This window comes from Drosophila hydei, unplaced genomic scaffold (assembly GCF_003285905.1).
Source record: "Drosophila hydei strain 15085-1641.00,03,60 unplaced genomic scaffold, DhydRS2 tig00000060-arrow-pilon, whole genome shotgun sequence".
Taxonomy (NCBI): Eukaryota; Metazoa; Arthropoda; class Insecta; order Diptera; family Drosophilidae; genus Drosophila; species Drosophila hydei.
This window is the reverse complement of record NW_022045656.1, coordinates 7,548,466-7,572,993: the sequence shown is the minus strand read 5'-3', so window position 1 is coordinate 7,572,993 and position 24,528 is coordinate 7,548,466. Positions and strand designations below refer to the sequence as shown.

Sequence of the window (24,528 nt, the reverse complement as noted above, 5' to 3'; positions counted from 1 at the left end):
TTGTTGTTAGCCGCAGGCGTATACGTAATATATTTTTCTAGTTACCAAGGCAATTAAATATGAGTTTCCATTCAACAAAATAATTTAGTATCTTAATCGAATCTTTAGAACTTCATTAATGCTTCTCAACAATCTTTTAAATTTCAAATTTCTTTTAAGTTTTTCAGTCATTCGAAAAGGTATTTTATGAATTTGTAAATTTAAATGCAACAAATAAATTGATGGAAATATGCCTATCTTCTTAACGCTTGACCCGAGCCCCTATTGCTATGCAATGCAAAAATTTAACAAACTCTCGCCCACACACAGAGAGAGAGTGACAGACAAAGCGACAATAGATTTAGATTTATGTATACATATGCACAAATATTCAATAGATAGATATATTCGTGTCTATGTATATGCATGAATACGAAAAGGTAAAATGTCAGGGCGTGAGTGATATACGTATATCTAACTGTATATGCACGCCAGTGGTCAGTGGTTCAAACGTATCAGGGTCGTTGTGTTGAGCTCTGTGGGTACTCTTTATGCTTTAGATACGTATACATACATATACATATATATATATATATATATATATTTTTAGCTAACCAGCTCATTTCCCATGCAGCCTTTTTTGTGTTTCCTTTTCTTTTTCTTTTTTTAATATTTTTTTATTCCTTGTTTGTCGAAAAGTTCGAACGTGCGACGCCAGCCAACTGCAAACTGCCAACTACCAGCTGCTGGCTGCTGGCTGGGAACTGGGGGCTGCCAGGCGCGGTTTGCATTAACAACTATGAGAGATTTATGCAAAAGTTATGCGCTTCTTGGTATCTGTTACCGTTATTTTATACGCTTTCTAACACCCCGCCCATACAGCACAGCTCATTGAGCTGTCAGGAGATTTTGTAGTTCACCTGAGCCCCCACTTTATCTGCTTGTGGCCTTGACGGTTGACGCTTGTCGGGCGACGGTCGACGGCTGTGCGGTGGCAAGTGCTGCCAAAACTCTACGCTACTGTCATTGTTGCTGATTCAAATGTATTAAAAATTTATTGAATTTATTTTCATGAGCTGCTGTCTGAGCTGGCGCGCGAAATGCGCATCGAACTGCACTTAAGCTTACCCATCCAGCCCAAGTAGCAACCAATTTTTAGCTGCAGCTCTCTATCTCTCTCTCTCTCTCTGTAACTGAATGTGTTCGGATGTGTGAGTCTGGCTAATGCGGTTGAGTGGCGATTGCGAAAAGTAAATGAAACAGACGTCAACTTGACTGCAAAGTGCGATACAGCTATACAGCAGGCTACATTCGATGCACTCACAGCCCTGACAGAACACTCAAGAAAAAGGCAATCGATGTATTCAATGCAATCATTAATTTGTATATAAATGAAATTAAAATAAATTCATTAACTTATCGAATTTAAGTTGCAAAGAAATAATAAAATAATCTGTTTAAAGTTAGAAAACATTAATGTTTTTGTTGACTGCATTTTAATCTAAGTTTCATTGGAATATTTCACTTTGTATATAAATATTTATGCATATTTTATTTTAATAAAATAAATATAAAAATAAATAAACTTATTATTGGAAACAGATTAAGGCTCTTGATTAAAGTTAAGCCAGCTAAAATACGTGCCTAAAGTACTTGAATTATAATCATTTATAGAAGCTTATCACTATTAGTGATACAATTGAGAATATTCGCCAATTAAGGAAGCATTCATTTCCTTCCAGTAATAGGTGCTAAATTTGGTGCTAACATTTTAGCTAAATATTTTTTTTGCCTCAAAATCTATTTCGAAAAATTTGTATGATAACTTTGTTCAAAAACTATTAATATTTCCCATGGATTACCTGTAATTGATCGCATTTATATTATCTTACGGCTTATAAAAACTAAACAATTCAAGTTTTTACTGTTATCATTGGTTTTATTTATTGTTATATGTATATGTATTACAATTCACGCTACGAACTAAACAGAAGCAGAACAAAAATTGAGTGAAATTTTAGGTGACGCACATTTTGAGAAGGCAAAGAATAGAAAGCGAGATGTGAGACGTGTGATAGAGTAGCTATAACTAGTATATGAAGAGCAACGCTAAATGCTCGGTGAGTGACAACGCGTTGCTTCATTTTAAATGCGCTTTAAACCATAGCGGAGCAGTAGATAAACAATAACAATTTCGAGGAAAGGAAACAATATACGGAGGCGTCGTCAAGTGGGGGAAGTCAGTGCGGGGCATAGGTGGAGACGGGGGAAACGGAAACGGAAACGGAAAGGGAAATGGGCAACAAAATGTTTCAATAGACAAATTTCTTTTGCTCGCCATAGATCGACTCGTACAGCGAGGGCGGCAAGTGTTCGGCCAGGAATATTTGCAGCTTCTCGGTGGCAGTGACGGGCGTATAGCGGGCCATGGGGAAGGTTCTAGTCACGGCATCGATGAGCACGCGCAGCGTGGGCTGAATGTCAGCGGCCTGAGGATAAAGTGCTCGTTAGCGTGAAACATCAACTTATATTCAGACACAAATACTATATATATATATATGATTACTATGTATATATATAGCTAAATCTCTGTCTGAAATTGTGCGCTTACCTGGCGCGAGTATTTCTCCACGGATGTCATGGCCGCCTCGTAGTAGTCCTCGCCGTAGGTTTTCTTTTGCTCCGAGGATAACTGGTTCCACATTTGCTTGGCCTGCAAGCAAACGAGAGTTTTAATGAGCCCCTCACTCATGTCGGCCATCTGCAACTATTTTAATGTATTCTCCCCCCTGCCCCTCCTCATTCTCTATGCCATCGCCTTCGACCGCCCAGCTGGGGCATTATCGTAAAAACTGAAACAAGCCAAGGCGAGTTGCTGCTCTACTCTGCTATGTCCTTGTCGTTAAGCACGAAATGGGCAGCAGCATTAAAGCTGGCTTGGCTGGCTTATGCTGGTGTATGGAAGTTGTGAAAACTTACCTGTTCGCGCAGCTCCGTGTCGTTTAGCCAACCATTGCCTGGTGCAAACTCGCCCGCCGCTACCACAGACACATCCACGCCACGTGTGCGCATCTCCTGGCGCAGACAGGCAGCGAAACAGTCGACAGCCGCCTGAGTGGCGCACTGGATGCCACGCACCGGCGAGGGCACACGATTGAGACCAGAGGTAAGGAACACCACGCGGCCATGAGCGCGGCGCACCAGCGGCAAAAAGATTTGAGTCAGACGAGCGGCGCCTAAATGGAAAATTAGAATAAGTTAGAGAAAACAGTTGGCAAAAGATACGCCAATGCAAATTCCACATCCAATATTCTAGTTTCTACACATATTTCTCTATAGTGCGGGCAAAAGTCAACTTCATAGAATGCGCACATTGGCGCCATCTCTCACCGAGTAGATTCAGGTCCAAGCTTTTGCGCAACACGGCAAACGGTATCCACTCCAGTTCACCGAGTGCAATCCAATGGGCGCCATGCACCACGGCCCACAGGCCTTCGGCGCCGTGCGGTAAATGCTGGGAGACAAAACGGACCGCTTCCAAAAGCTGCAAAGCACACACGAAATGGTTTGAAACTTGGCTAAAAGCTCTGGCATGCTTTTTGTAGACTTACGCTCTTCTCGGAGGTAACATCAATATTCAACAGCTTCATGCGTCCCGAAGTCTCCTCTTTCAGTATTTTGGCCTCGTCCGAGTCCTCGATGGACGCTGCAAAGCCCGCATAGACCGTAAAGCCCAGATCGTCCAATTTTTTAGCCAGATACCATGCCAAAGGCGCGTCACAGCCGGTGATTAGAACACCTTTGCCCGAGGCCGAAACCTAAAATGGGTCAATGAACAAACAATTTGTGAGTTTATTCAACTTGCGACTATTTATATGAGATTTGAAGTCGTCAAATAATTAATGTCGAATCACCTGAAACCCAATTGGTTGCAACTGTCTATCTAATTACTAATTTAGTTTCTGGGCGTGTGTGCTTCAAATTCATTTTATATTCAGTGAATTATCTTCTTAAGCTTCACGCTTGCAATTCAAGATATTTGGTCTTATTAAGAAATTTGACAATTAAGTGCTGACAGATGTGAGTCAATTAGAACAACTTTAAATATTTAAACTTTCATCGTACTCATTGTAAATTTATCAGTCACATTGCTTCGAGGTATTTCAAAATAATTGAATTAAATATTTATGATTATTGTTTATGACGGAATTAATAAACATTAAGCTGCAACTCAAGGAATTTTGCTTTACTAAACTTAGTTTAGCTCTGGGTAAATAGTTGCCTTCTTTAGTTCTCTTTGTTCTATTATTATGTAAGTCAATTAATTATCTTGGCATTTATCATAAGCTTTGCTTTGAGCATTTGCTCCCAGTTGAATTACATTTCTTTCAATTTTAAATGATTTATATAATTTAAAAAATATTTTTGGAGCTCGAACTCTGTGTTGTCAACAGGCTCACTGTATGCAAGATTTCCTCTAACAAAATCATTATTTTAATAACTTAATTTTTAAGTATTCCTTGCATTAAGTTAATAGTTCAGTTATTTGTTATTTTTTATTTTAAGATTGTATCAATTTTCTTAATTATAGCATTTTCCAGCTAAATGTTTTTGTATGCTATTCTTGTGTTGGGAAGAAAAAATAGTTTCGCTTTCTAAGGGCAATATTTTCTTAGTTGGCTCCATTTTAAGCTCTGACCGACTGACTGCGAAGCAAACACACGCGCACACACACATAAACATAGAATATACACAAAGCACACACACACACACACAGAGAGACAGTGAAGTGAAGAAAAGAGGGGCAAAACGTGTGCATTGACACTTCCGTATTAGACACACGCGCCTTGTGTCTGACGTGGTGTATCGGTGTGTGGGTGGGGGGGGTCGTCTGTGTGGGTGTATCGGATGCTTGGCACAAAGGACAATCGCAGTTTGTCCAAGTCAAGTCAGAAGGAAAGACAGCTGAACAGTTAGACAAACAGGCAGAGCAGAGGCTGGGGCCAGGTCGGCAGGCAACTTGTCTATAGTTGTGGTACCATAATTCATCATGCCATTAGCCAATATATATATACATATATATATTCACATCTACAGTAATAGAGTTTGTCATAGTATTGGTGACGGCTCAAGTGTGCGTCTCTAGTGCGTCAATTGTGAGCTCAATTCAGAGATCGGGTGGGGCAAGAGGGAACTAGCTCATTGTTCAAGCTATTAAACGGTTATAAAGTGCTCGTAAAATTGTAAAAAAAAAAAAACAAAATGAGACGAAGAGGGCAGAGGCAGCGTCGTTGTCTGTGTATTATTATTGGCTGTGTTGTTGACACCCATTAAGACTGGCCAACATTTTATTGGTGGCTATAAGTGTTTGGGCTTATCAAATCTGTTGGCATTTGGGCATTAATAAAAATAGAAATAACTAAACTCGGACAGGAGTCAGAAATGCCCCATCTTGCGACCGACCAGCCAGCCGCCCGCCCCGCTGTAAGTGTCAGCTGTTTTGTAAGTTTTGGTCGAAGGCAGCGACAAGTTTTTCAGCTGCTGTTTCGTGGTTGTTGCTTTTTATGCGACTTTACTTATTTTTGCCCATAAACTTTTGGTCAACTTTTGCTTGCTGCTGTGGCTGCTACGTGACGCTGCAAGGATGCCCGAATGCCAGACTGCCAGTATGCCGGAATCCAGCAACATACAGTGGCATTACTTCTAGTTTTTTCTTCTCTTTTTTTGCTGTTGCTTACTCCAAACCCAATTTATGGCGGTTTTGCTGAAATTACTTTAAAGTTTGCTCGCAAGTAAATAGCAGACAGCAACAACAAAAAGCGCTGCTGACTTCATAGCGAATGGCTCAATTAAAAGCAAGCAAAAAACGCTAGCAACAAAATATTTAGGGTCAATTAAGCGCTGAGCGACTAACGGCCACACTTCGGGCAAGTTGCACAAGAAAATTCGATTTCCATTGCGGCGCATCCAATTTCCAAGCTGCCCTCAGCAAAGTGCATCAGGGTCGAGGCTTTATTTTTGGAATCCTTTCAGGCGGCTCAATGCTCCACAAGCCGATCACGTTTCGCATTGAAGTGCAATTTCATTTTTTTCCTATTTAGTTATTTGCAAGGCGCAAGGCCAAGGAAACCGAAGAAGCTGCTGCACAGAATTGGAGCTCTTGTTGCATTGTTGTTTTTCATTAAATATATTTTTAAAAAATGCTACCGACTACTAATTATTTGCTGAAGGGGCTCATTATGAAATCGAATTAAATTTCAGATGTATAGGAACTTTTAGCAATTTTTAAAGAAATATAAAATAATTATTTAATGCAGAAATGCGAGTGAAATGGAGCGTGTGTGTGTGAGAGTTAGAAAGATGTAGATAGGGAGAGATAGAGAGAGAGAGAGATGGATATATATATATATATATATATATATATATATAGAGAGAGAGAGACAGAGAGAGGGAGGGAGAGACAGGCAGAGATAGAAAGAGAGAGATATAGAGAGAGAGAGAGAGAGAGAGAGACAGGCAGATAGATATAGCTAGAGAGAGGCAGAGTGAAACAGAGTGAGAGAGAGCGAAAGTGAGAAGAGTGTTATTTTAGCTCAAGCAAGAATACAGTAGATATTTGATGGAATATATTTTAAAAGGGCTTAATAATGCTGCTATATCATTTATCATTTATCTATCTAATCATTTTCTGCAATAGCTTAGCTGCCTATATATAAGCAAATCTAGTCTTAATGCTAAAAGATTCGAATTTTTATGTAGCATATAGAAAACTACGCTTAATAAACTACAATTTTAATTTAAATTTTAAATAAATATACTTATAAATATTATATGTCGAACTCACTCAAAAAAATTTGGAAAATAGTAACCAGCATGCCTCGTGTCTGTTTTTCAACTAGCAGCAAAAAAGTGTCGCCAAGCGGCACTTGCAGCACCTTAATAGCCTTTTGCACAGCGACAAAAATGAAAGTGCGAAACAAGTGGAGAAAAAAGGCTATAAAAAGCGGCGTATGCAAAACAACAATGGCAAAACACAGGCAGAAAAAAGTTTATGCCAAAGTGCAGTTGAGCTACGTGCAAGGCATTGGCAGGCCGACGCCGTCGACACCGTCGAGCGGGGATGACAGCCAAGCAGTGGGTGGGTGAACCCAAATCCAGCCGACGCATCGCAGCGTGCGCCTTAAAGGTGGCAGTCATGTCTCGTGTCTGTAAACACGGCAGGCTGCGGTTGCACGTCGCTCGAGCTGGCTTTTTATAAACGTTACCAAAATAGACGCGAGTTGCATGCACCGAAATAGCTAAAAGCCAACAGCCGACAGCAGACAGCCAACAGCCAACAGCTAGGAATCGCAGTCAGAGTTGCTGTGGGGCTGGCGCATGTCAATCAACTCGGGTATTTAACAGAGTTGTTGTTTTCTGGGCTCGGATCGGGTCGAGTTGCAGCCGGAGCGGAACTATTGTTCAGCGGAAATGCGCCGGCCATGCGATGGGGCATCAATTGCGTTTTAGTTAAATGCATCCTCGATTGCATTTTAATTACAAGCAACATGAGATTTACGAGCAGTGCCGAGCAGCAGGTGCTATCTGCTACCAGAAACCAGAAACCAGTTACTGTGGCGCGCTCTACTCGCACTTTTAGCCAAAATTGATAAATGGCCAAAATGCACGCGATTTTCCGCCAACAGTTATCCAACTGCTGTAGGCCTTGGCTGCAGTCTCAGCCTAAGCTTCATTAATTTTAAAGCACACTGGGAGAGAGAGGGGGCGTATACGTAATACTCATGCAGCATGTGGATATAATGCATTATGTTGCCCTAATGTGCAAACTGCAACAAGTTAGCAGCATTTAATGAAATCAAATTGCGCCTCAAAGCCTTTGCTGGCTAAGGGATGTGTATCCAAGAGGTGGGAAGCCGGATAATCTGACGCATTTGACTAAGCGACCAACTCGGGTTGGCAAGCGCGTGGGTCCTGGCAGGGGCCTGAGACCTGCTCAGCGTGGGCGTGTTAAAAGTTATGCGTGCAAAATGTAAACAACAACAAGCAGCAGCGGCAGCAGCAGCAGGAGCGGGTCACACATGAACCCTAGCACATGGCTGCGGCTTCATTTGCGAGCTACAAATTTATGACCATCAAGGGCTTAGAGCGTAGTCCATAGACCCGGACACTTAGGCCAACCAGCTGCGTGTAGCCAGGTGTGTGTGCACACTCCAAGAATAATACAACAGCTTATTTAGCTGCAAAAGTAAAGGGAAGCCGGAACATGGATATGAAATAAATTATAGAAGAAAAGGGTAAATAAGCCAATGGAAATATGAAAATTAAATGAAATACGTGAAATACATTTCGAGTAAATCTCGCTTCATGAAATTTTCATCGCTTGAAGTTATTGAGAATGGTATTTAACACATGATTTAGATTCTTTTATTTTAAATACATATTTTAGACCGTGAAGCGATTTAGTCATTTCGGCTTTGAGTCCACAGCTCGAAAAGGAAATCAGTAGAAGTTGTCCTCAATAACAAGCTTCACGTTACAAATGAACGTTTCTGGGAAAAAGTCGTCTAAAGCGATGAGAAAGTTCCGAGAAAAGCCTGGCTGTAACGAAGATGCGGATAAGTAAACTGAATTCTCTATCTTTGGCCAGGTCAAATTGAAATAAACCTTTCTCAACGCTTTCGCCGGCATTTGGCTTTAACTAAAAGCAAAATAAATGGTTGGCGACGGGCTGAGTGCTTGACTGATAAAGAATGAACGAAAAATAAAGATGAGCTGCCCACGCTCAGCGTGGCGCCCGCTCTCAGGGTTTAAGTGAAAAATGGCACCGTTATGAGCCGGTCGACGAAATGCGACAAAGCGAATAGTGAAACAAGGCGCTCTAAAGGCAGAAGAGCAAGAAAAGCGAATAAAAACAAAAATTTAAGGGCATCACGCTCAAGCACACGCACACGCATGCACGCATATTAAATCAGTTGCTAAAAATAGTCGGGACAACAGCGAGAAAACCCATTCTAGCAAAGTAAACCAACCATAAAACAAAACAGTCCAAAAATGACAGCAAAACTCATGCGAATTTTTGGCATAGCACGTGAAAGTGCATGGCGTATGCGAAGGCGGCAATAAATTTGAATATGGCAACAAAAATAATAAGAAATAAACAATGGACAACGGCAAAAGTCATTGAACGTGCTAATTAATAAATTAATTAGCTGAAAAGCCAAAACCCATTTGCGTCTTTTGTCATTGGACGTAGAGCCAGCTGAGTAAGGAGAGATGAATAGAGCACGGCACAGATTTGCTATCGTGACACGAAGCCAACACATTGATTATCTTAAATACATTGAAAATGTCGAAAGGTAGAGCTGACCCAGCAAGAGTGATACTACTTCCGATAACAAGATGACAAGGTTAATCTATTGACAATATGAAGCTGTTAAAATCTTATAAAAGTCTTGCCAAAAGTCTTCTAGCTTAGTTGTTAATATGCAATGATGAGCCAATATCTAGACACAGATTGACATAAACTATTGGAAATATAGATGCCTTAGCCAGCAGTAAAGTGCAATGCCCAGATAAGTTGATTCGCTGTCAAAACTCAAGTTGTATCTGCCGACATGACAGCGCACATCTTGAATCAAGCTAGTTATGGCAATTTATTTTTATATATCTATTAGGCCCTCTAACTTAAATAATAATTAAAATTTTTAATACTCATTTATAATTAAAATAATTAAAATTATTTGTGTACAGCAAATCAATCTCAAAAATAAAATCATAAAAAATTAATTGCTTTTCATATACTAATTTCGTTCGATATACATTTCAAAAGATTCTTCAGAATTTCATTTTGAATTTTTAAGCCTAGACGAATAATCTATTTATACCAAAAACTTCTCGCGCCACTTGCCACTTTCTGCATGTCAGACATCTGTCGTAACATATAGCTCTATATGTACTTTCTAAGAAAAGGTGAGCCTCTTATAAAATCCTATTCTTATGCTCAACAATATAATATATGTGCTTGCTTTGAGCTGCGCCCATCTCTAGTTAGAAGCCGCGGGCCAACTTTACGCCATACACATTTACAGGCGTTGGCAGCATTAAAGGCTTTTCGCATTGCGCATACGACGCGTTGTACGCCTAGTTTAAGCCTCAGCCAATTTGCAGCTTGTTTGCCCAACCACCACGAAGCGACGCGACTCAACTCAACGCGACTCGGCTCGACTTGGCTCTTGTGGCAGACAACACGCAAAGCTTTGACTTTGCGGCAGCCAGTCAGTCACTCATTACATGCCACAAGCTCACACATATTTCAACAAAGGATTAATATACTATAAAAATTTCGTTTTTATTTGCATGTCTTTCTCCCACCCTCGGCCTTTCGATGTGTGTGCGTGTTGCCATATGAAAATTTATCTATATTTAAATTGTGATTATATTTGGCTGAGCTTTTGTTTAGTTTTCATCGTTGCCAGGCTACAAATGGCGCCCCAGGCAATTGCGTTAATTAATATATAGAACAATATCTAGACACTAGACGGAGGCAGACTTGAGCGGCTCCTTGATACAAAGTGCTGTTCGAGCCACAAACTAAGTGCCACACTATATACAATAATTATATATGAATTAAATGTAAAGTAGTCAGACGTTGGATATGGATATGGCTATGCCTGCATAATTGGCCTGGCACAAATCGAATTATTATTTGTTTTATATGAAAGTTGTTCTAGAGCGAATCTCTTCATAAATATTATATTGATACTCAAACAAATCTGTTATTATTTTAAGTGCTTTTTATCTAAGCTATATCTAGAGGGACTAGATTAATGTACAGCTTCTGCAGCCCAAATGTCAGCTAGACTAAGCAGTAGAATTAAGATAAATGCAGGACCTACTTGACCTGCATTTGATTTAAAATATATTAATTATTTCCATAAATATTCTCTACTATAAATCCTTAATTCTCTTAGAAGTGAATTCTGTGGTAGTCAGTCTTAAATAAAAACTAAATATATAAAAAAGAAAAAAACATATAAAAATAAATTCAAAAAATATTTTCGTAATTTTTTAATTTAAATAATATTTTCTATTTCCTGATTGCCATTTGTTATGGCCAAGGATAAAAAGGATTTAGCCAAAGCTTTTTCATTCTTTCAACCATTTTGGCCTAAGCCTTGGCGCCTTCTCATGCTGAGATATTATACACAAATAATATAGTTAAGAGCTTTGAATTAGTGTAATAGAGAAATGTGCGTAGAGCTTATTTAGAAAATCTTCAAGTTAATAGTGGCATTTGATAGAGTTGCCTTGAGATAATGGATTGACGTCTAAAAAATTCCATGCTTCACTTTCCTCAAGGACTATTTCAGCTCATTCATGTCAGCATAGTTAGCCAAATTATGTGCAAAGTCCGGCTGTTAATTTTGTGCCCAAAATGAAGTTTGTTAAGTGCCTAGTGAGCCAGTCGGTTGCTGGTTGCTGGTTGCTGGCATGTGAAGCCACAGCAACACCACATCAAGCGATGCACATGCTGTGAACAAATGTCAATTTCGTAGCCCAGTGTTAACCACAGTGGTTATGGTTGCCGTTTTTGGCTTCAGTTCAGAATCCGGGGCTCGGGCGTAGCAGCCTCTCGGCCTTTGCGCGGCTGCAGTGAGTGGTGGAGGTAAGAGCAGCAGCTGCAGAATGCAAATGTCAAATGCGATAGCTGCTTTTGAGTGGATATTGGCTGTTGGCTGGCAGCGCTGTTGCTGCTGCTGTTGCCAATCATTCGCTTGTTTTGCCATTTGTGACACATGACCTTTGGCTTATGCGTTAGTTGGGGTTGCGGTTGTGTCATGTGCGATTGCTTTTTAATTTAACTAAAATGCGCAGCGAATTGTAAACGACAAACGGGAAGAAGAAAATAAAAGAAAAGAAAAATAGAAAATAAAACATAGCCAGCAGTCAACAGTCAACAGTAAACAGTCAACAGTCAGCAAGTCTGAGCTAAGAGCAGCTTGGCCAAGTTGTCAATGCGTTTTAATGGCGTGCAATTCTTAGAAACGCAATCGCGTATGGGCCACATGAGCCGTGTCCTTCATTTGAGCCATTGTCAGGCCGGGCACGCCAATGCCATTGCTTTAACTTGTTCTCTAGAGGATGAGTGTGAGCGTGTGTGTGTGCGTGTGTGTGAAGCAACAGGCCACGCGCGACACCATAAAAACGTAACGGAACAGAGCTTGGGCGACAGCAACGTGGCAACTGGGCAAAAACAGAGGCAGCACAACGCAAGGCAACTTCGCACATAATGATATTTTATGATGTAAAGATATATATATATGTGTGTGTGTGTGTGTGTGTGTGTACATTTCTGCGAATGAGAACATGGACTGGCCGCATTTTATGTAGCCTTCAATTTGTGGCGCGCTGCGCCATTGTTGCATGCACCCAGGAGAGAGCGCAACAGCAGCGCCGCGAACTTTGTGGAGGGCACTAGAAAAGCTGGACACAGTCTACATAATTGACAATGGAGCCTGCAATTGGCAGACTGCAACTTTCTCTTTGTGCTGCCCGGAAGACATACACAAATCAGTGTAAAATTTGTCAACGCTTTAGTTTTTATGCAGCCCTAAATGCGACAAAGTACGCAGCCCTTCAGGAAGTGAGCTAAACGAACTTCAGAGTTAAATTACTCAGACGATAAGCAAGTTGCAGCAATGTAATTGCTGAAATCCCATTTCTATACTCTGAATTGTTGCAACATTTTGCTAGAGTTCGGAATAAAGGTGCAGGTAAACAATAGCAAAATGAATGCGAATATGAAATGCAATAAATACTTAAAAACCCGAAGCTAACACAGATTAAATTGCATAATATTTGTGGCCATGTAGCAAAGGCTAATCCGTATTTAAAAGGTCAACACGTTGGGGCTTTTGAGTCAAAACAAGGTCAACATCTGTCTGAAGAATAACAGTATTTATAGCTGCTAAAATAAAATAAAAAAGAAGCGCTGACTTAAGCTTAACCGCTCACACGTTTGCTTTTTCATAAGTATTAATAACAACCTGATTAACTTTTAGCTCGCGCACCTGCTGCACTTGGGTACGCTGCTTTTTTTGGGGTATATTGCAGCAATGCATCAATTTGAAAGTTTTGCGCGCACACACAGAAAATGCAAGCTGGAGCCGACTCGAGTGGCTGTCATTGCAGCGGGCGAGTGGGTGTGTAACTAACCCGGCAAGTGGAGGATAAACTCCGTTGCGCTGTTGCTCCGGTGTGCCAGGTGTGCCAGGAAGTTTGTCTATGCCAGTTAAGCAAACTTGCTCGAAGGGGCTGCATAAAGTTCAAAGGGCGCACGGCCGAGCTACAACAGTGCTAAAGAGAATTCCAGATGCCGCAGCCAATTACATTTTAATACGTCAGTTAAGTACGCTCTAAAATATGCAAACAATGGAGTTGGGGTCGGCCCGTTGGGCTGGCCGAGTGTATGTGTGTGTAGCACAGGAAGCGGGCTTAACTGAGCGAGCGTGTTAAGCAACTGCTCATTAGCGGCGCTTACATGAAGCTATTAATTCAATTATTTACACTGCGACATCGCTGGCAGCTGACACACACACGAGGCGTATAAGTAATGTCTAATTCCGAGAACTCAGCCATTCCGGCACGCCGACAGCGAGCGCAACACTTGCGGCATTCTCTGACGGGACGAAGCTTAATTATGCGTAATACGCTAAGTGTAATTGGCGTCGCTGCAGCTGCAATGTGACACGCCGGCAGGACTATTGTCCCCGCACGCATCTGGCATGCATATCGAATGATAATGCTCAACGGGCATTCCGGATTTATGCGCTTTGTGGATTCAGCGGGCCATTGTGGTGCTGCATTTATGAGCATTTCATTAGCTGTGCATTTACATCTCAATGCGCCTGAATTGTGCTGCATACACTCAGCACCAACTGCGCCGTCAGCACATTGCCACATGTGATCTGAGAGATACGTGTGCGTGTGTGTGCGTGTGCGTGTGCGTGCGTATAATTTAATTTGACAATCGTGATATAAAAACGAAATGCACAATGTGCTGTGCAAAACAATCAAACGTGACAGCCAAACAGTTCAGCGAGGCCAAAAAGAATAGACTCAGAGCAAGCAAAGCCTCAAATAAAGAGACCAATCCCCCATAGGGAGTGGCAGACTAGAAAATACTCTGCACTTTCTATATATTGCTATGCTAATATAATATGTCTATGATTAAGTATTAAGGCCACATTAGATTTATCACTTGTATCAACACGTGTGGAAATACAGAAATAAAAAATATGTAATAATAAAGAGAATTTAATTTTACTCTTCAAATTTTTATTAGGTAAAACCCATAAAAAAGGCAAATAACAAGACGTGTTGGAAGCGCTTTTGCCCGAGCTCAAAATCGTTAGGGGTTAAATAGTTGTTTTTGTTGCCTAGTTAAACTAATCAAAGGCAACGACATTCTGTTTTGCGGTCTAATGCCAGAGACACACAGACAGAAAGAGAGAGAGAGAGAGAGAGAGAGAGAGAGAGAGTCAGAGAAAGGGAGAGTTTGAGAGTTTGAGAGAAGCAAGAAAGCTGATTTTCACTTTTAGATTCAGGACACCAATGCAGGGCGTTGACGCCCGTTTTGACGCCCGACGCTCAACTGTAAACTGATTATTAGGCTGTCCCAAAATAGACACAGACCCGTTTAAACTGGTAGCCACAGTGGATCAAAAGCTGAAACATTCTATGTCTGAAGATCTTGAGAAGTATTGAGCTATATAGGGACATGCTTTAGACACTTTTGAGTGGTATTACAATATAATATTATTATAAATAAAAGATAATAAATCATATAAAATAATCAATAATTATATAAAATTAATATATGAGAGCAAGTAGATTTCAGACAGAGCTGTCAACCTGTCAATGGCATTCGCTTAATGCTTGCTGCTGTTCAAAGGCTTCAGCTTGTTTTGAGTTAGATTCCACTGTGCAAGGGTTGAAAGGGCGAACAGGGCGAAGCTGCGGCAAAGCAAGTAGCTATCTATCTGGCTGAATGTCTGCCAGTTCATCAGTCTGTCAGCCAGGCTCTCTAGTTGGCTGTGCGTGTGCATTTGTATGTATAGCAATTCGTTTGAAATTATTGTACAAAATGGCAAAGGTCGCATGCGTGGCGATCCTTGACGCATTTGATTAGCCTTTGGCTGTGGCAGCCTCTGCGTCGATTTACGACATCGAAATGCTGCCAACGCCAACCTCAGCGTCCGCGTCCGCGTCCACGTCCGTGTCAGAGCCAGCGCCAGCGTCTGCACAATTGTATTAGCGTTTCGCTATTTGTTTAAGCATATTTGTTTTTATTTTTATTGAGCTTTAAGCGCCAACTGGCAGCGTCATCGCGTCCTTGGGCTGAGGTCATACGCTGCGTATAAGTAACGTCAACAGTGGCTAATGGCCAGTGTCAGGGACGGAAGTTTCCATGGCTGTTGCTGCAGCTGCTATTACTTTTGCTGCTGCTGGACTCCATCCAGAGTTGCAGATGGAGCTACAGCTGTTAATTATCCTGCTGGCGAGGCTGCTTATTACGTTAATGTCTGGTTGCATTTCGCGCATGCCAGTAGGCAAGCAGCCGGCAATTGCCAGGACAATGCGAGCACATGCCAGAACACGTCCGGCTGTCTTATCAATGCAAAATGTTGCCTACGTGCCCCGGCACGACTATAAAGTGTACCACAGCAATCGTATTCGCACTCGTAATTGCCAACCAACCAGCCAGTTGGCCAGCTAGCAAATGGCTAACGTCAGCAGCATTGTCCTGGCTTATCCTGCTGCTGCTGCCGGCAGTTAAGCTAATTAAAGTGCACACAAATTTGAATTATCTGACGCCTTCAGAGACCATTTTTGGCGCCATCGATATTTCAAGCCAAATGGCCAGCAAATGAAGAATTATCTTCGGCATCATCAGCGCCGATTTGTAATGAAACGAATGCCCGAATGCCTGTCGCATTTAGCTGTAGACGCATATATTTATTGGGCCCCTTATAAAAGTATGTTTGAAGTAAAATAAATTGCGCATACGCAATGTGGCAATTTATGCGGTTAACATGCAAGTTAATTCAGCTTGAGCAGGCTTCAGCTGAGAAATCACAGCTGCTATCATTCGAAATGAAAATGAAACCCGAATGAAATGAGCGAGAAGTAAATTAAATATATGTGCCATGTGTGCTAGCTAATGAACTGTGCCACAGAATACACAAAACAAATAGTACACAGTCTGCGTGCACTTGCCACGTGTGCACCATTAAGAAATTAATAATTGAATAAATAACTAGAGGTCAATACTCGTGTTGAGTGCTGATCTTTGCTGGGATAGACCAAGAGTAAGACCTCAAAAGTATTTTGAAGCAGAAAAGAAAACATATTAATGTGAAAGTAAAAGTGTAGTAAATTTTATAATTTTACACGCTTTATTTGTTGTCTGGGCCTGGCAGCCGAATTATTGTCTGATAGTTTTTCCAAGAACATCCCAGCTACATCATCAGCAGATTTCATTATGGACTACTGATTCGATTCACCTTTGCCTTGCTACTCTCAGCTGTCATTCAACATTGGCGAAGTCTGTTGATGATAGAACCATTTGAGAATTATGTGGTTGCAGCGGTTGCAAACAGAGCTAATGTCAATGAAGCCAGCTTCCAATGTTTGCATGTTTGCCCAATGGGAGACGACTGTAAAGAGTAAAAGCGTCGCCCTCCAAGAACTAAGCAGTGGCTAAATAAATTTAATTTTTATATTTTTTTAAACTACTTTAAAAATGTATTCAAAACTCAGAAAAATAAAATAAATGAGTTTTAAAGGAAAGTCTATAAAAGGAAAAGTAAATTTTTAAAAATATATAGAAAACTAATTCTGAATGCTCCACATTTAATTTAACATATAAGGGATATAAAGTTCTATACGACAAGAAACGCTTAAATAAAATATTTTGAATATAAATAAGTACATAAAAAAACATTCATTCATTAATTTTAATTGCTTCTAATATCGACAATATATTTTTTGAAAAATAAATTAACATTTAATTATTTCTTAACATTCGAATGTATAGCTAAACAGCAAATCAAATAAATTCTACAAGTAAATTTGTAGTCAGTGTGATGTTGAAGCATAATTTAGAATCGGGCCCAAGGCAGGCAGTTAGCTTAAATGGCCAACAGAGCTGATTCTCATAAAGTTAGTTACTATCTAAGCCTATCTCAAGTGTGCAATTTCTTGAATGTTCTCGGAATATCTTATTGCTTTAGTTTAAAGCGATTTTATGCATATGCTCAAGAGTTCTCTGTCATGAAACATTGTTTTAAGTACTCATTTTTCCATCTTATCTGTTACTTATGAGTGTTATATTTCTTGGTTGTTCGTTTTCTGTTTTCTGCTTTCGGTTGCCACTTTTTGAGTTTTCAACACTTTTCTCTGGCGTTGGTTCAGAATGCACTTCGAGTATTTTCCTTATCTTTCTTTGCTTTCTTATTTTCTCGAATTTGTATTCATTACCCAAGCAGTCTGTGGCATGGTCTGTGTCTCGCATGGCCTTCTGCGCTGCTCTGCTCTGTTCTTTATCTTCTGTTTATTTATTTGTTTTTATTTTCATTTCGCAGTCAGCTCTAAAATATCAAATAAGACCAAGAGCAAGGCAATGGTAAAGCAAAATCCAGAGCCCAATGCCTTTGGTGGTTGAGAGAAAACCCCGAAGCTGTCGCTCACATATTTGTCGTCAGTCCAGGCTGTAGTTGTGTCCTTTTGTGTCGGGTTCTTGGCTTTGGCTATTTTTAGTTCTAGTGATTTGTTTTGCCTACTATATCTGCCCGGCCTATCCTTTCGCTCATGCCTTTTGTTATTTTTGCGGTTTGGCACTTGCTAGATGCAAATTTTTTTAGGCTCATACAAACAGAAGCCTTAACCATACATGACCCAAACTTATGTCCCACCCGAAACTGAAACCGAACGCTCCTCCAGGTCTGCTGTCTGTTGGTCTGTTGGCATTTGGCCTGGGACCCCGACCAGGCTACCGAGATGTGGTTTGCATGCCGACCGTTGGCGTTAAAAGGATTAGAATGTCTGAAATGGACTTGTGGCATTCCTCGCAGCCGCCTCGTTTGCGGCATTTCAGTGTGCGTAGACCAATTGCAATCTCTGCACTTACCTTCACAAAGTGATAAAACAGCACGGCTCCCACAGTGGACAGAGCGAACCAGACGAATACCGCAAAAGTTGAGATATTGGAAATGTTCAGCGCATGCAGCAGATGCGAACTGACAATGGCTGCCGCCTGGCAGAACAGAAATGGCATAAATAGTCGCTCAAAGATGTCCCACGGAATCTCTGCCGATTTCTGAGGCAGCGCCGAAATCGAGCCACGGCGTAATGAGGCGCGACGTGAGGCACGGCGCTGCAATAAAAAAAATATAATATATTTAATATGAGTCAAGTGGAATACATTAAAAGACTGTGTTAGTTTTAGTCTTTTTTATTTGTACAAATATAAATATAAATACATTTAAGTATGCTATATTTGACTAGATATAAAAAATGCAATGGTTTTGTGAGTTTTATAAATATAAAATAGAACACTGAATAAATTAAATAAATATTTTATATATAATATAAATAAAAAAATAAATAAAATATAAAACAAAAAAAAAATATATATATATTTATATGTATTATATTTATGTCTTATATTTAATTTTATTTTTTTTTTGTTTTTCAAATACTTAAAAATACGAGAAACAGTGTTTTACAATTACACATACAAATATTTCAAATTTACAATTTTGTATCTGTTTTGTAAAATCTTAGATAATTAATAATCTCAGTATCACTAACAATCCATAAAACGTATATTCGCATATGTTAACTAAGATAGACACTATATGGAAAATGGCAAAGTTTCATTATTATTATAATATTAAAACGCTTTTAATCTATTTTGGTATTAGCTTAGAAACATAAAAGTCGAAAATTGCATAGCCAAATTGACAATAAGCAACAAATAGAAATTATTTATTTTTGCAGTCAGACAAATATTTAAGAGGATTTCTGTTCGCAATCGAAATGTTTGGGCCCCATGTGATGGGTAAATTGTGTTGTTTAATCAATTGCAAATATTTGTGTGCACATTATAAAAGCAATTGATTTTGCTCTTTTGTTTGTGTTTTTCGTTCAATAAACAATGCGCTTTTATTTAAATTATACAAGCTGTTTGCTTCTCCGACGCGTCATTAATCGCGCAATTCTTTGCGGTCTACGCGCGCGCAAAATGTTCAATTGTTTACACAGAGATTAGTGTCACACACATACAAATGTTGCTAAATGTTTATTTATTTGTTGGTATTCGAACGATTGTCGTAAATTATTGCTACAACAAAGCATTGCCCTTTGATGACATAACAAACATTTCCATTTTTATTGGCTTTAAGTTGTCTATAAAATAACATTTATTAAATGATGTGTAAGATTATAAAATCATTGTTTTTATTTATATCAAAATATTTAAATATGTTTTTTAGTTATACCTTTGTGTTCTGCTATGGCCACTTCAAATAAAATTATACTTAGTATACATTTATTTGACGTGAGTTCTAAATCTTTACCGACCACCTCAAGTATGACCAAAAACTTAAAAATTTTTTTTTAATTAGATATGACAGCTTTTCTAGTTATAACTGCTACGCTTTCAAAACATAATTCTGCATACAATATATAAGTTATATATAATTTTCCGAAACATATTTACAGTCCATATACAAGTGGCTTACGAAATTAGATATTTTTAATTGTTTCTTGTTCTTAATTCTTCTTTGGTCATTGTTCTCTGCATAAGTATGGTAAGCCAGTAATAAATAACCATTTATTTTATATATACGAATTCTTGGATTTATTGAAATATTCGCTGTGGTTTATTAGACTCTTAAATTCTATAAATAATCTAGCTAATCTTTGAGATATTTTTTCTGGCATAGCAGCAGTTCAGACAATAAATAAGAAGCTAACTAAGTAGACAAATATGTATTCGCTCTTAATTTAACTGAAAATCAATTAAAATGCGAGCAGGAATTTACCTTTGGTAATTCATTTAATCAACTTGTTGACATAAATTAAAAATAAATGAGAATAAAATTCATAATAATGAAAATATTTTTACTCCATTTAATTACCGCTAAAGTAAACTGCAAATGCAACTAAATTTCGTTTAAGTTTTCCTTTAAACTATTTAAGTGTAGTTTATGTAAGTGACATTAATTTTGCACAATTTCCATACAATGTTTGGAAATTCGTGGAAAATGATTGAAGCCCATAAAATACACTTAATTACAAAAACAATATGTGAATAATTAAAATGAAATGATTGAAAGATGCAGGGCGAGCGTTTAATTGCATAGGTAGAAGCGAACCGCAGTAACCTAACTGCACGTCCGGTTTGCATCTATCATGACCGCACCCACACATTGACATTGACATATAGCAATTACACTTGACATATGTGTGTGTCCACATGTGTAAGTGCGGTCGTAAGGGCGACCCAGACCTGGCTAAAAGGCGTCCACGCCCATAAATCAACGACTGTGTGAAATAATCAAATGGTGGCATCTGCATAAATACGGCCAATTGATTTATTTGCACGAAAATAAACCAATTCTATAGCTGCCTTTTGGCCAAATTGTAAAATGGTTTGGCTATTTTTACACTAGCTCGAAATAAATTGAAAGGAAATCAACTATTTGTGTTGTTGCCGCTGGTGTTGGCGTTGTTGTTGTTGTTATTATTGTTGAGTTTGGGCCAAACGCGACGAGTACATCGTCGTCGTCGTCGTCGTCGTCTTCGTCATCGTCATCGTCATCGTCGTTTTGCTGTTTTGACCTTGTCACCAATCTTAACTTTTCTTTCATTTTCTTGCTTTCTCTTTCGTGTTTGTGTAATTACTGAGTTGATCCATTAATCTAAATTGTTAACGAGCTGCCCGGCTATCCAGCTGCTTCTTCTTCACTTTCGCAACGTGTGGCAACGCTGTGGCAATAATTTTTTATTTTCTCAAATCTGTGCGTATATTTCAAAACTTTTGCTTGGCTTTAAGCAAATATTTGAATTTATTATGCTTGATTTGTCTGCTCAGCTGCCAGCAAAATTTCTAGTTTCAGTTCCATTTCGATTTTTTTATGTTTTTTTTTTTCTTTTTTGGAGGGGGTTCTATAAAAAAAATTGTGAATGTTGTGCACGTAAATCAGTTTGGTTTGTCGTCGAATCGGGCCGGGCAGGGTAATATTAATAGGCCAAAGATATGGAAATATTTTTAGCTGTGCCGCAAAACAACATCGTTGTGTGGGTTTCGCATAGAAGTACTTCCAATCGAAAATTCTGGCAAAATATTTCGGCAAAAATACTTTTCAAAATTGAGAAATTTGGGAAAAGGTCCAATGGAAATCGTTTTACGACTGCACAAATGGTTCAGTAATTATTTTATTCACTTGGTTGAAGCTCATAACATTAAGTACAAATGTTATGGTTGCCTGCAATAGATCTTACAAAGAGCCGATTAGAATTCACCTTTGATCTCAATATGAAAGCCGTGAAAATGCTCAAATTTTTACATATATTTCTCGATTATTAACTCACAACTAAAACAATGAATGTAGAATGTGAAAATGCTAAAATCGACCTAAAATTCAAAAGCAAAATTTATATGAAAAAATTCTGTAAGAATCTGATTTACATTTTATAATATATGCGTAAAATCTATTTTGAGAACTGGAATCAAAGTTCTTTACACGTAGTAGAGTCGTAAAATATATGTAAAAATTATATTAAAAATATAAAGAACACGCACTCAGCTACTGGTAATAGCATATCTAACATACCAAGTGATTAAAGGTGAAAGCAAGAATCTTAGCCAAAAATCTATATATGCATTCTGTTCATGTGTATATAGGGATGCAATTTTATGGCGCTCGTGATGCTTGGCAGCTGTTGACCCAGTTGGAACTTGGCCATTAAGTGAATTTCTGTAATTAATTTTATGGAGAGCTTTGAGGACCTCAAGACTCGAGACTTCGGGATGTTTGTTAACAAACTAGAACGGCAAACATTTGGCTGGCCACAAAGGGGCGTGGCAGCCAAATGCTTGACGTATTTGTCCATTGTCATTTCGAGGTTAAGCTAACTGGGCTAAGTGTGGCTAGGTACACAGTCACCGTGCGATTGCCTGATTTGGCTGACTGGCAATCAATTTGGCTTTCGGCTAATGCAAACAAGTTTGGAAATATGTTCTACTATAGCTTACCATATTGTTATCGAAGACCTGCATGGTGGCTGCTGGTGCTGCTGCAGCGGCTGTTGGGGAATGAGATGGAGGAGAGGTGACGTTGCTTAAATCCTGCTTATACAATTTGCTGGTATTTTGTTTGCCAATTCACTCACTTTCACGGCGTTGCTTATTATATAAACTCAATTAGCTGCAAGGAGCTCGATGCAAGAATATTTCAAAAAATATTTCAAAATCGTTTTTCGCGTTCGGCTCGTGGCTGGGCGCACTGAAACACGACGTGGCACTAAGCGAGCCGCTGGCTGCGGCTGTCCGTTCGCTGCCTGCAGCTGGCCGTGCGCTGCTGGCGCCGCTGCCGGCGTCGCAGTCGGCATCTGTTGTATTTCAAAATGCTGCAACGTACGAAAAGCGCCGCGAGATTTGTCGTTTTGATTTTTTAAAAATATATCTCAAATATCTATATATGTGTGTGTGGAGAAGTGCGCATGTAGCCGCAGATACAGATACAGATACAGATACAGCTGCTGATAGAGACACATATATGTATATATAGATATTTGTATGTTGAGTTTATTTATTTAAATTTGTGCGCCGCACAACTGTGGCTGACGCAGACGCCACGAATGTGCCGCATTTAAATATGATTATTATTAATAATTTTTTGCACTGGATATTTGTTTTCCACACTTTTCACGTAAGATACATTTATCTAGCTCCATTTGAAAGGTAAATATAAATAAATATATATATATGTATATAAATATATACCTATATATATATATGTTACATGTACTCACGCATTGTCAGACCGCAGACGGCAGCCATCACATTTGAATATTGCTTTAAAAACTCGGAACATTAAATAAAAAATTCACGCATTAATATTTATGAGCCTGTGAGAGGGCGCTTCACTATTGACCCCACGCTCTGCTCTAGGGTTCACTGGAGGAATTTTTTTCTTGCCTTTGGTCTGTTCGGTGTGCCGTAACTTTTGTTGTTTACATTTTGTTATTGTTCATTTGCAAATTGCATTTTCGCTTTTTATTGAAATGCTATGAACAGGATATGCCGCTGCCCATACGAACTGACAGAACTGTGGGCGTGCAAACCAACATGCAATGATAAACTAAAGTGCAGCAATAATCCATATGAAATTATTTTATTATTTGCAGAACCTTTAACTGTAGACTGTGCTGCTATTGGCACTGTTTATATTTTGATTGTCGAACATTTATGTAGCCTGAAGTTAAGAAATCGATAAGAATAATAATGTTGAATATTCGGTTTCAAAGTTGAATTATGTTGAATTTTTATTTGGGTTTTGAACTGCACTCACTACATTTTGACATCTCGTACTTTATAAATGTCTGGAAACAAAATTACCATTGAATAATTGAATGAAAAGAGCAACAAATATATAAAAATAATTGTCACAAATATTTAAAATGCGCATTGACTTTTTGCGCAATAAAATTAAGTAAATGGAATCTTTAGTATTTTTCGCTAAAAATTAAACTTTTGCCAATATGTTCTGGCCTAAAAAACACACTTGAAATTAATTAAAAAAAATATTTTCTTAAAATATGTTTAACGATGATCTGAGGTTAGACAATGTTCGAGGCTCTTCACACATTCACACTATTCAAATATATTTTTTACTATTTTGCAAAGTACAAAAGTTTCCAAACTAAATGTTAAATTTTGACATGTTAATTTTACAAATTAATAATTTATAAAATGAAAATATATTATTTAATAATAATATAATATATATATAATATATCGTAAACTAATAATTATTTAAATTAATATATTATAAACATATAAGTTATTTTTAATACTCTGGCTATATATTAGTAGTTGATTAATTTATAATTTTTTTTTAATTTCCCTAATTGATCTTTTTATGTTTCAATAATGTTTTCAATTTGCATTATTGTTTAGCCTTTGTTTTTATTGCTCCGCTGCTCAGTTTTATGACTTCCTCCTACTTCATAAAAACATTAGGCAAAAGAATGCGCAATAATATTCGATATATACATAAGAAATAGAAATATATTATAGAAGTACATATATACTAGGTACAGCGTCTTGCTAATGTTTGTATGAATATATATTTGCTTAATTTATGTATATTTTTTATAACATTTGTTTGTGCAACGTGTTGTTGTCGCTGCTTTCCGTGCTGTGTGCGCTGTCTGTCAAGTTAGCAACATTGTTTTTCTGCCTCTATATACCCTCTG

General features: G+C 38.6%; 1 protein-coding gene across 1 annotated transcript; it reads right to left on the bottom strand.

Annotated features, from left to right (window-relative positions):
* Positions 1 to 1,909: 1,909 nt before the first annotated feature.
* Positions 1,910 to 22,560, bottom strand: LOC111595434 (D-beta-hydroxybutyrate dehydrogenase, mitochondrial). The gene is made up of 8 exons (XM_023309158.2): positions 22,441 to 22,560; positions 22,304 to 22,353; positions 18,170 to 18,415; positions 3,591 to 3,797; positions 3,370 to 3,523; positions 2,959 to 3,215; positions 2,591 to 2,692; positions 1,910 to 2,468 (listed from the first exon to the last, which is right to left on the bottom strand). The coding sequence occupies exons 2-8, from the start codon at positions 22,325 to 22,327 to the stop codon at positions 2,292 to 2,294; spliced, it is 1,167 nt and encodes a 388-aa protein (XP_023164926.1). The 5' UTR covers positions 22,328 to 22,353; positions 22,441 to 22,560; the 3' UTR covers positions 1,910 to 2,291.
* Between the last annotated feature and the right edge of the window lie 1,968 nt (positions 22,561 to 24,528).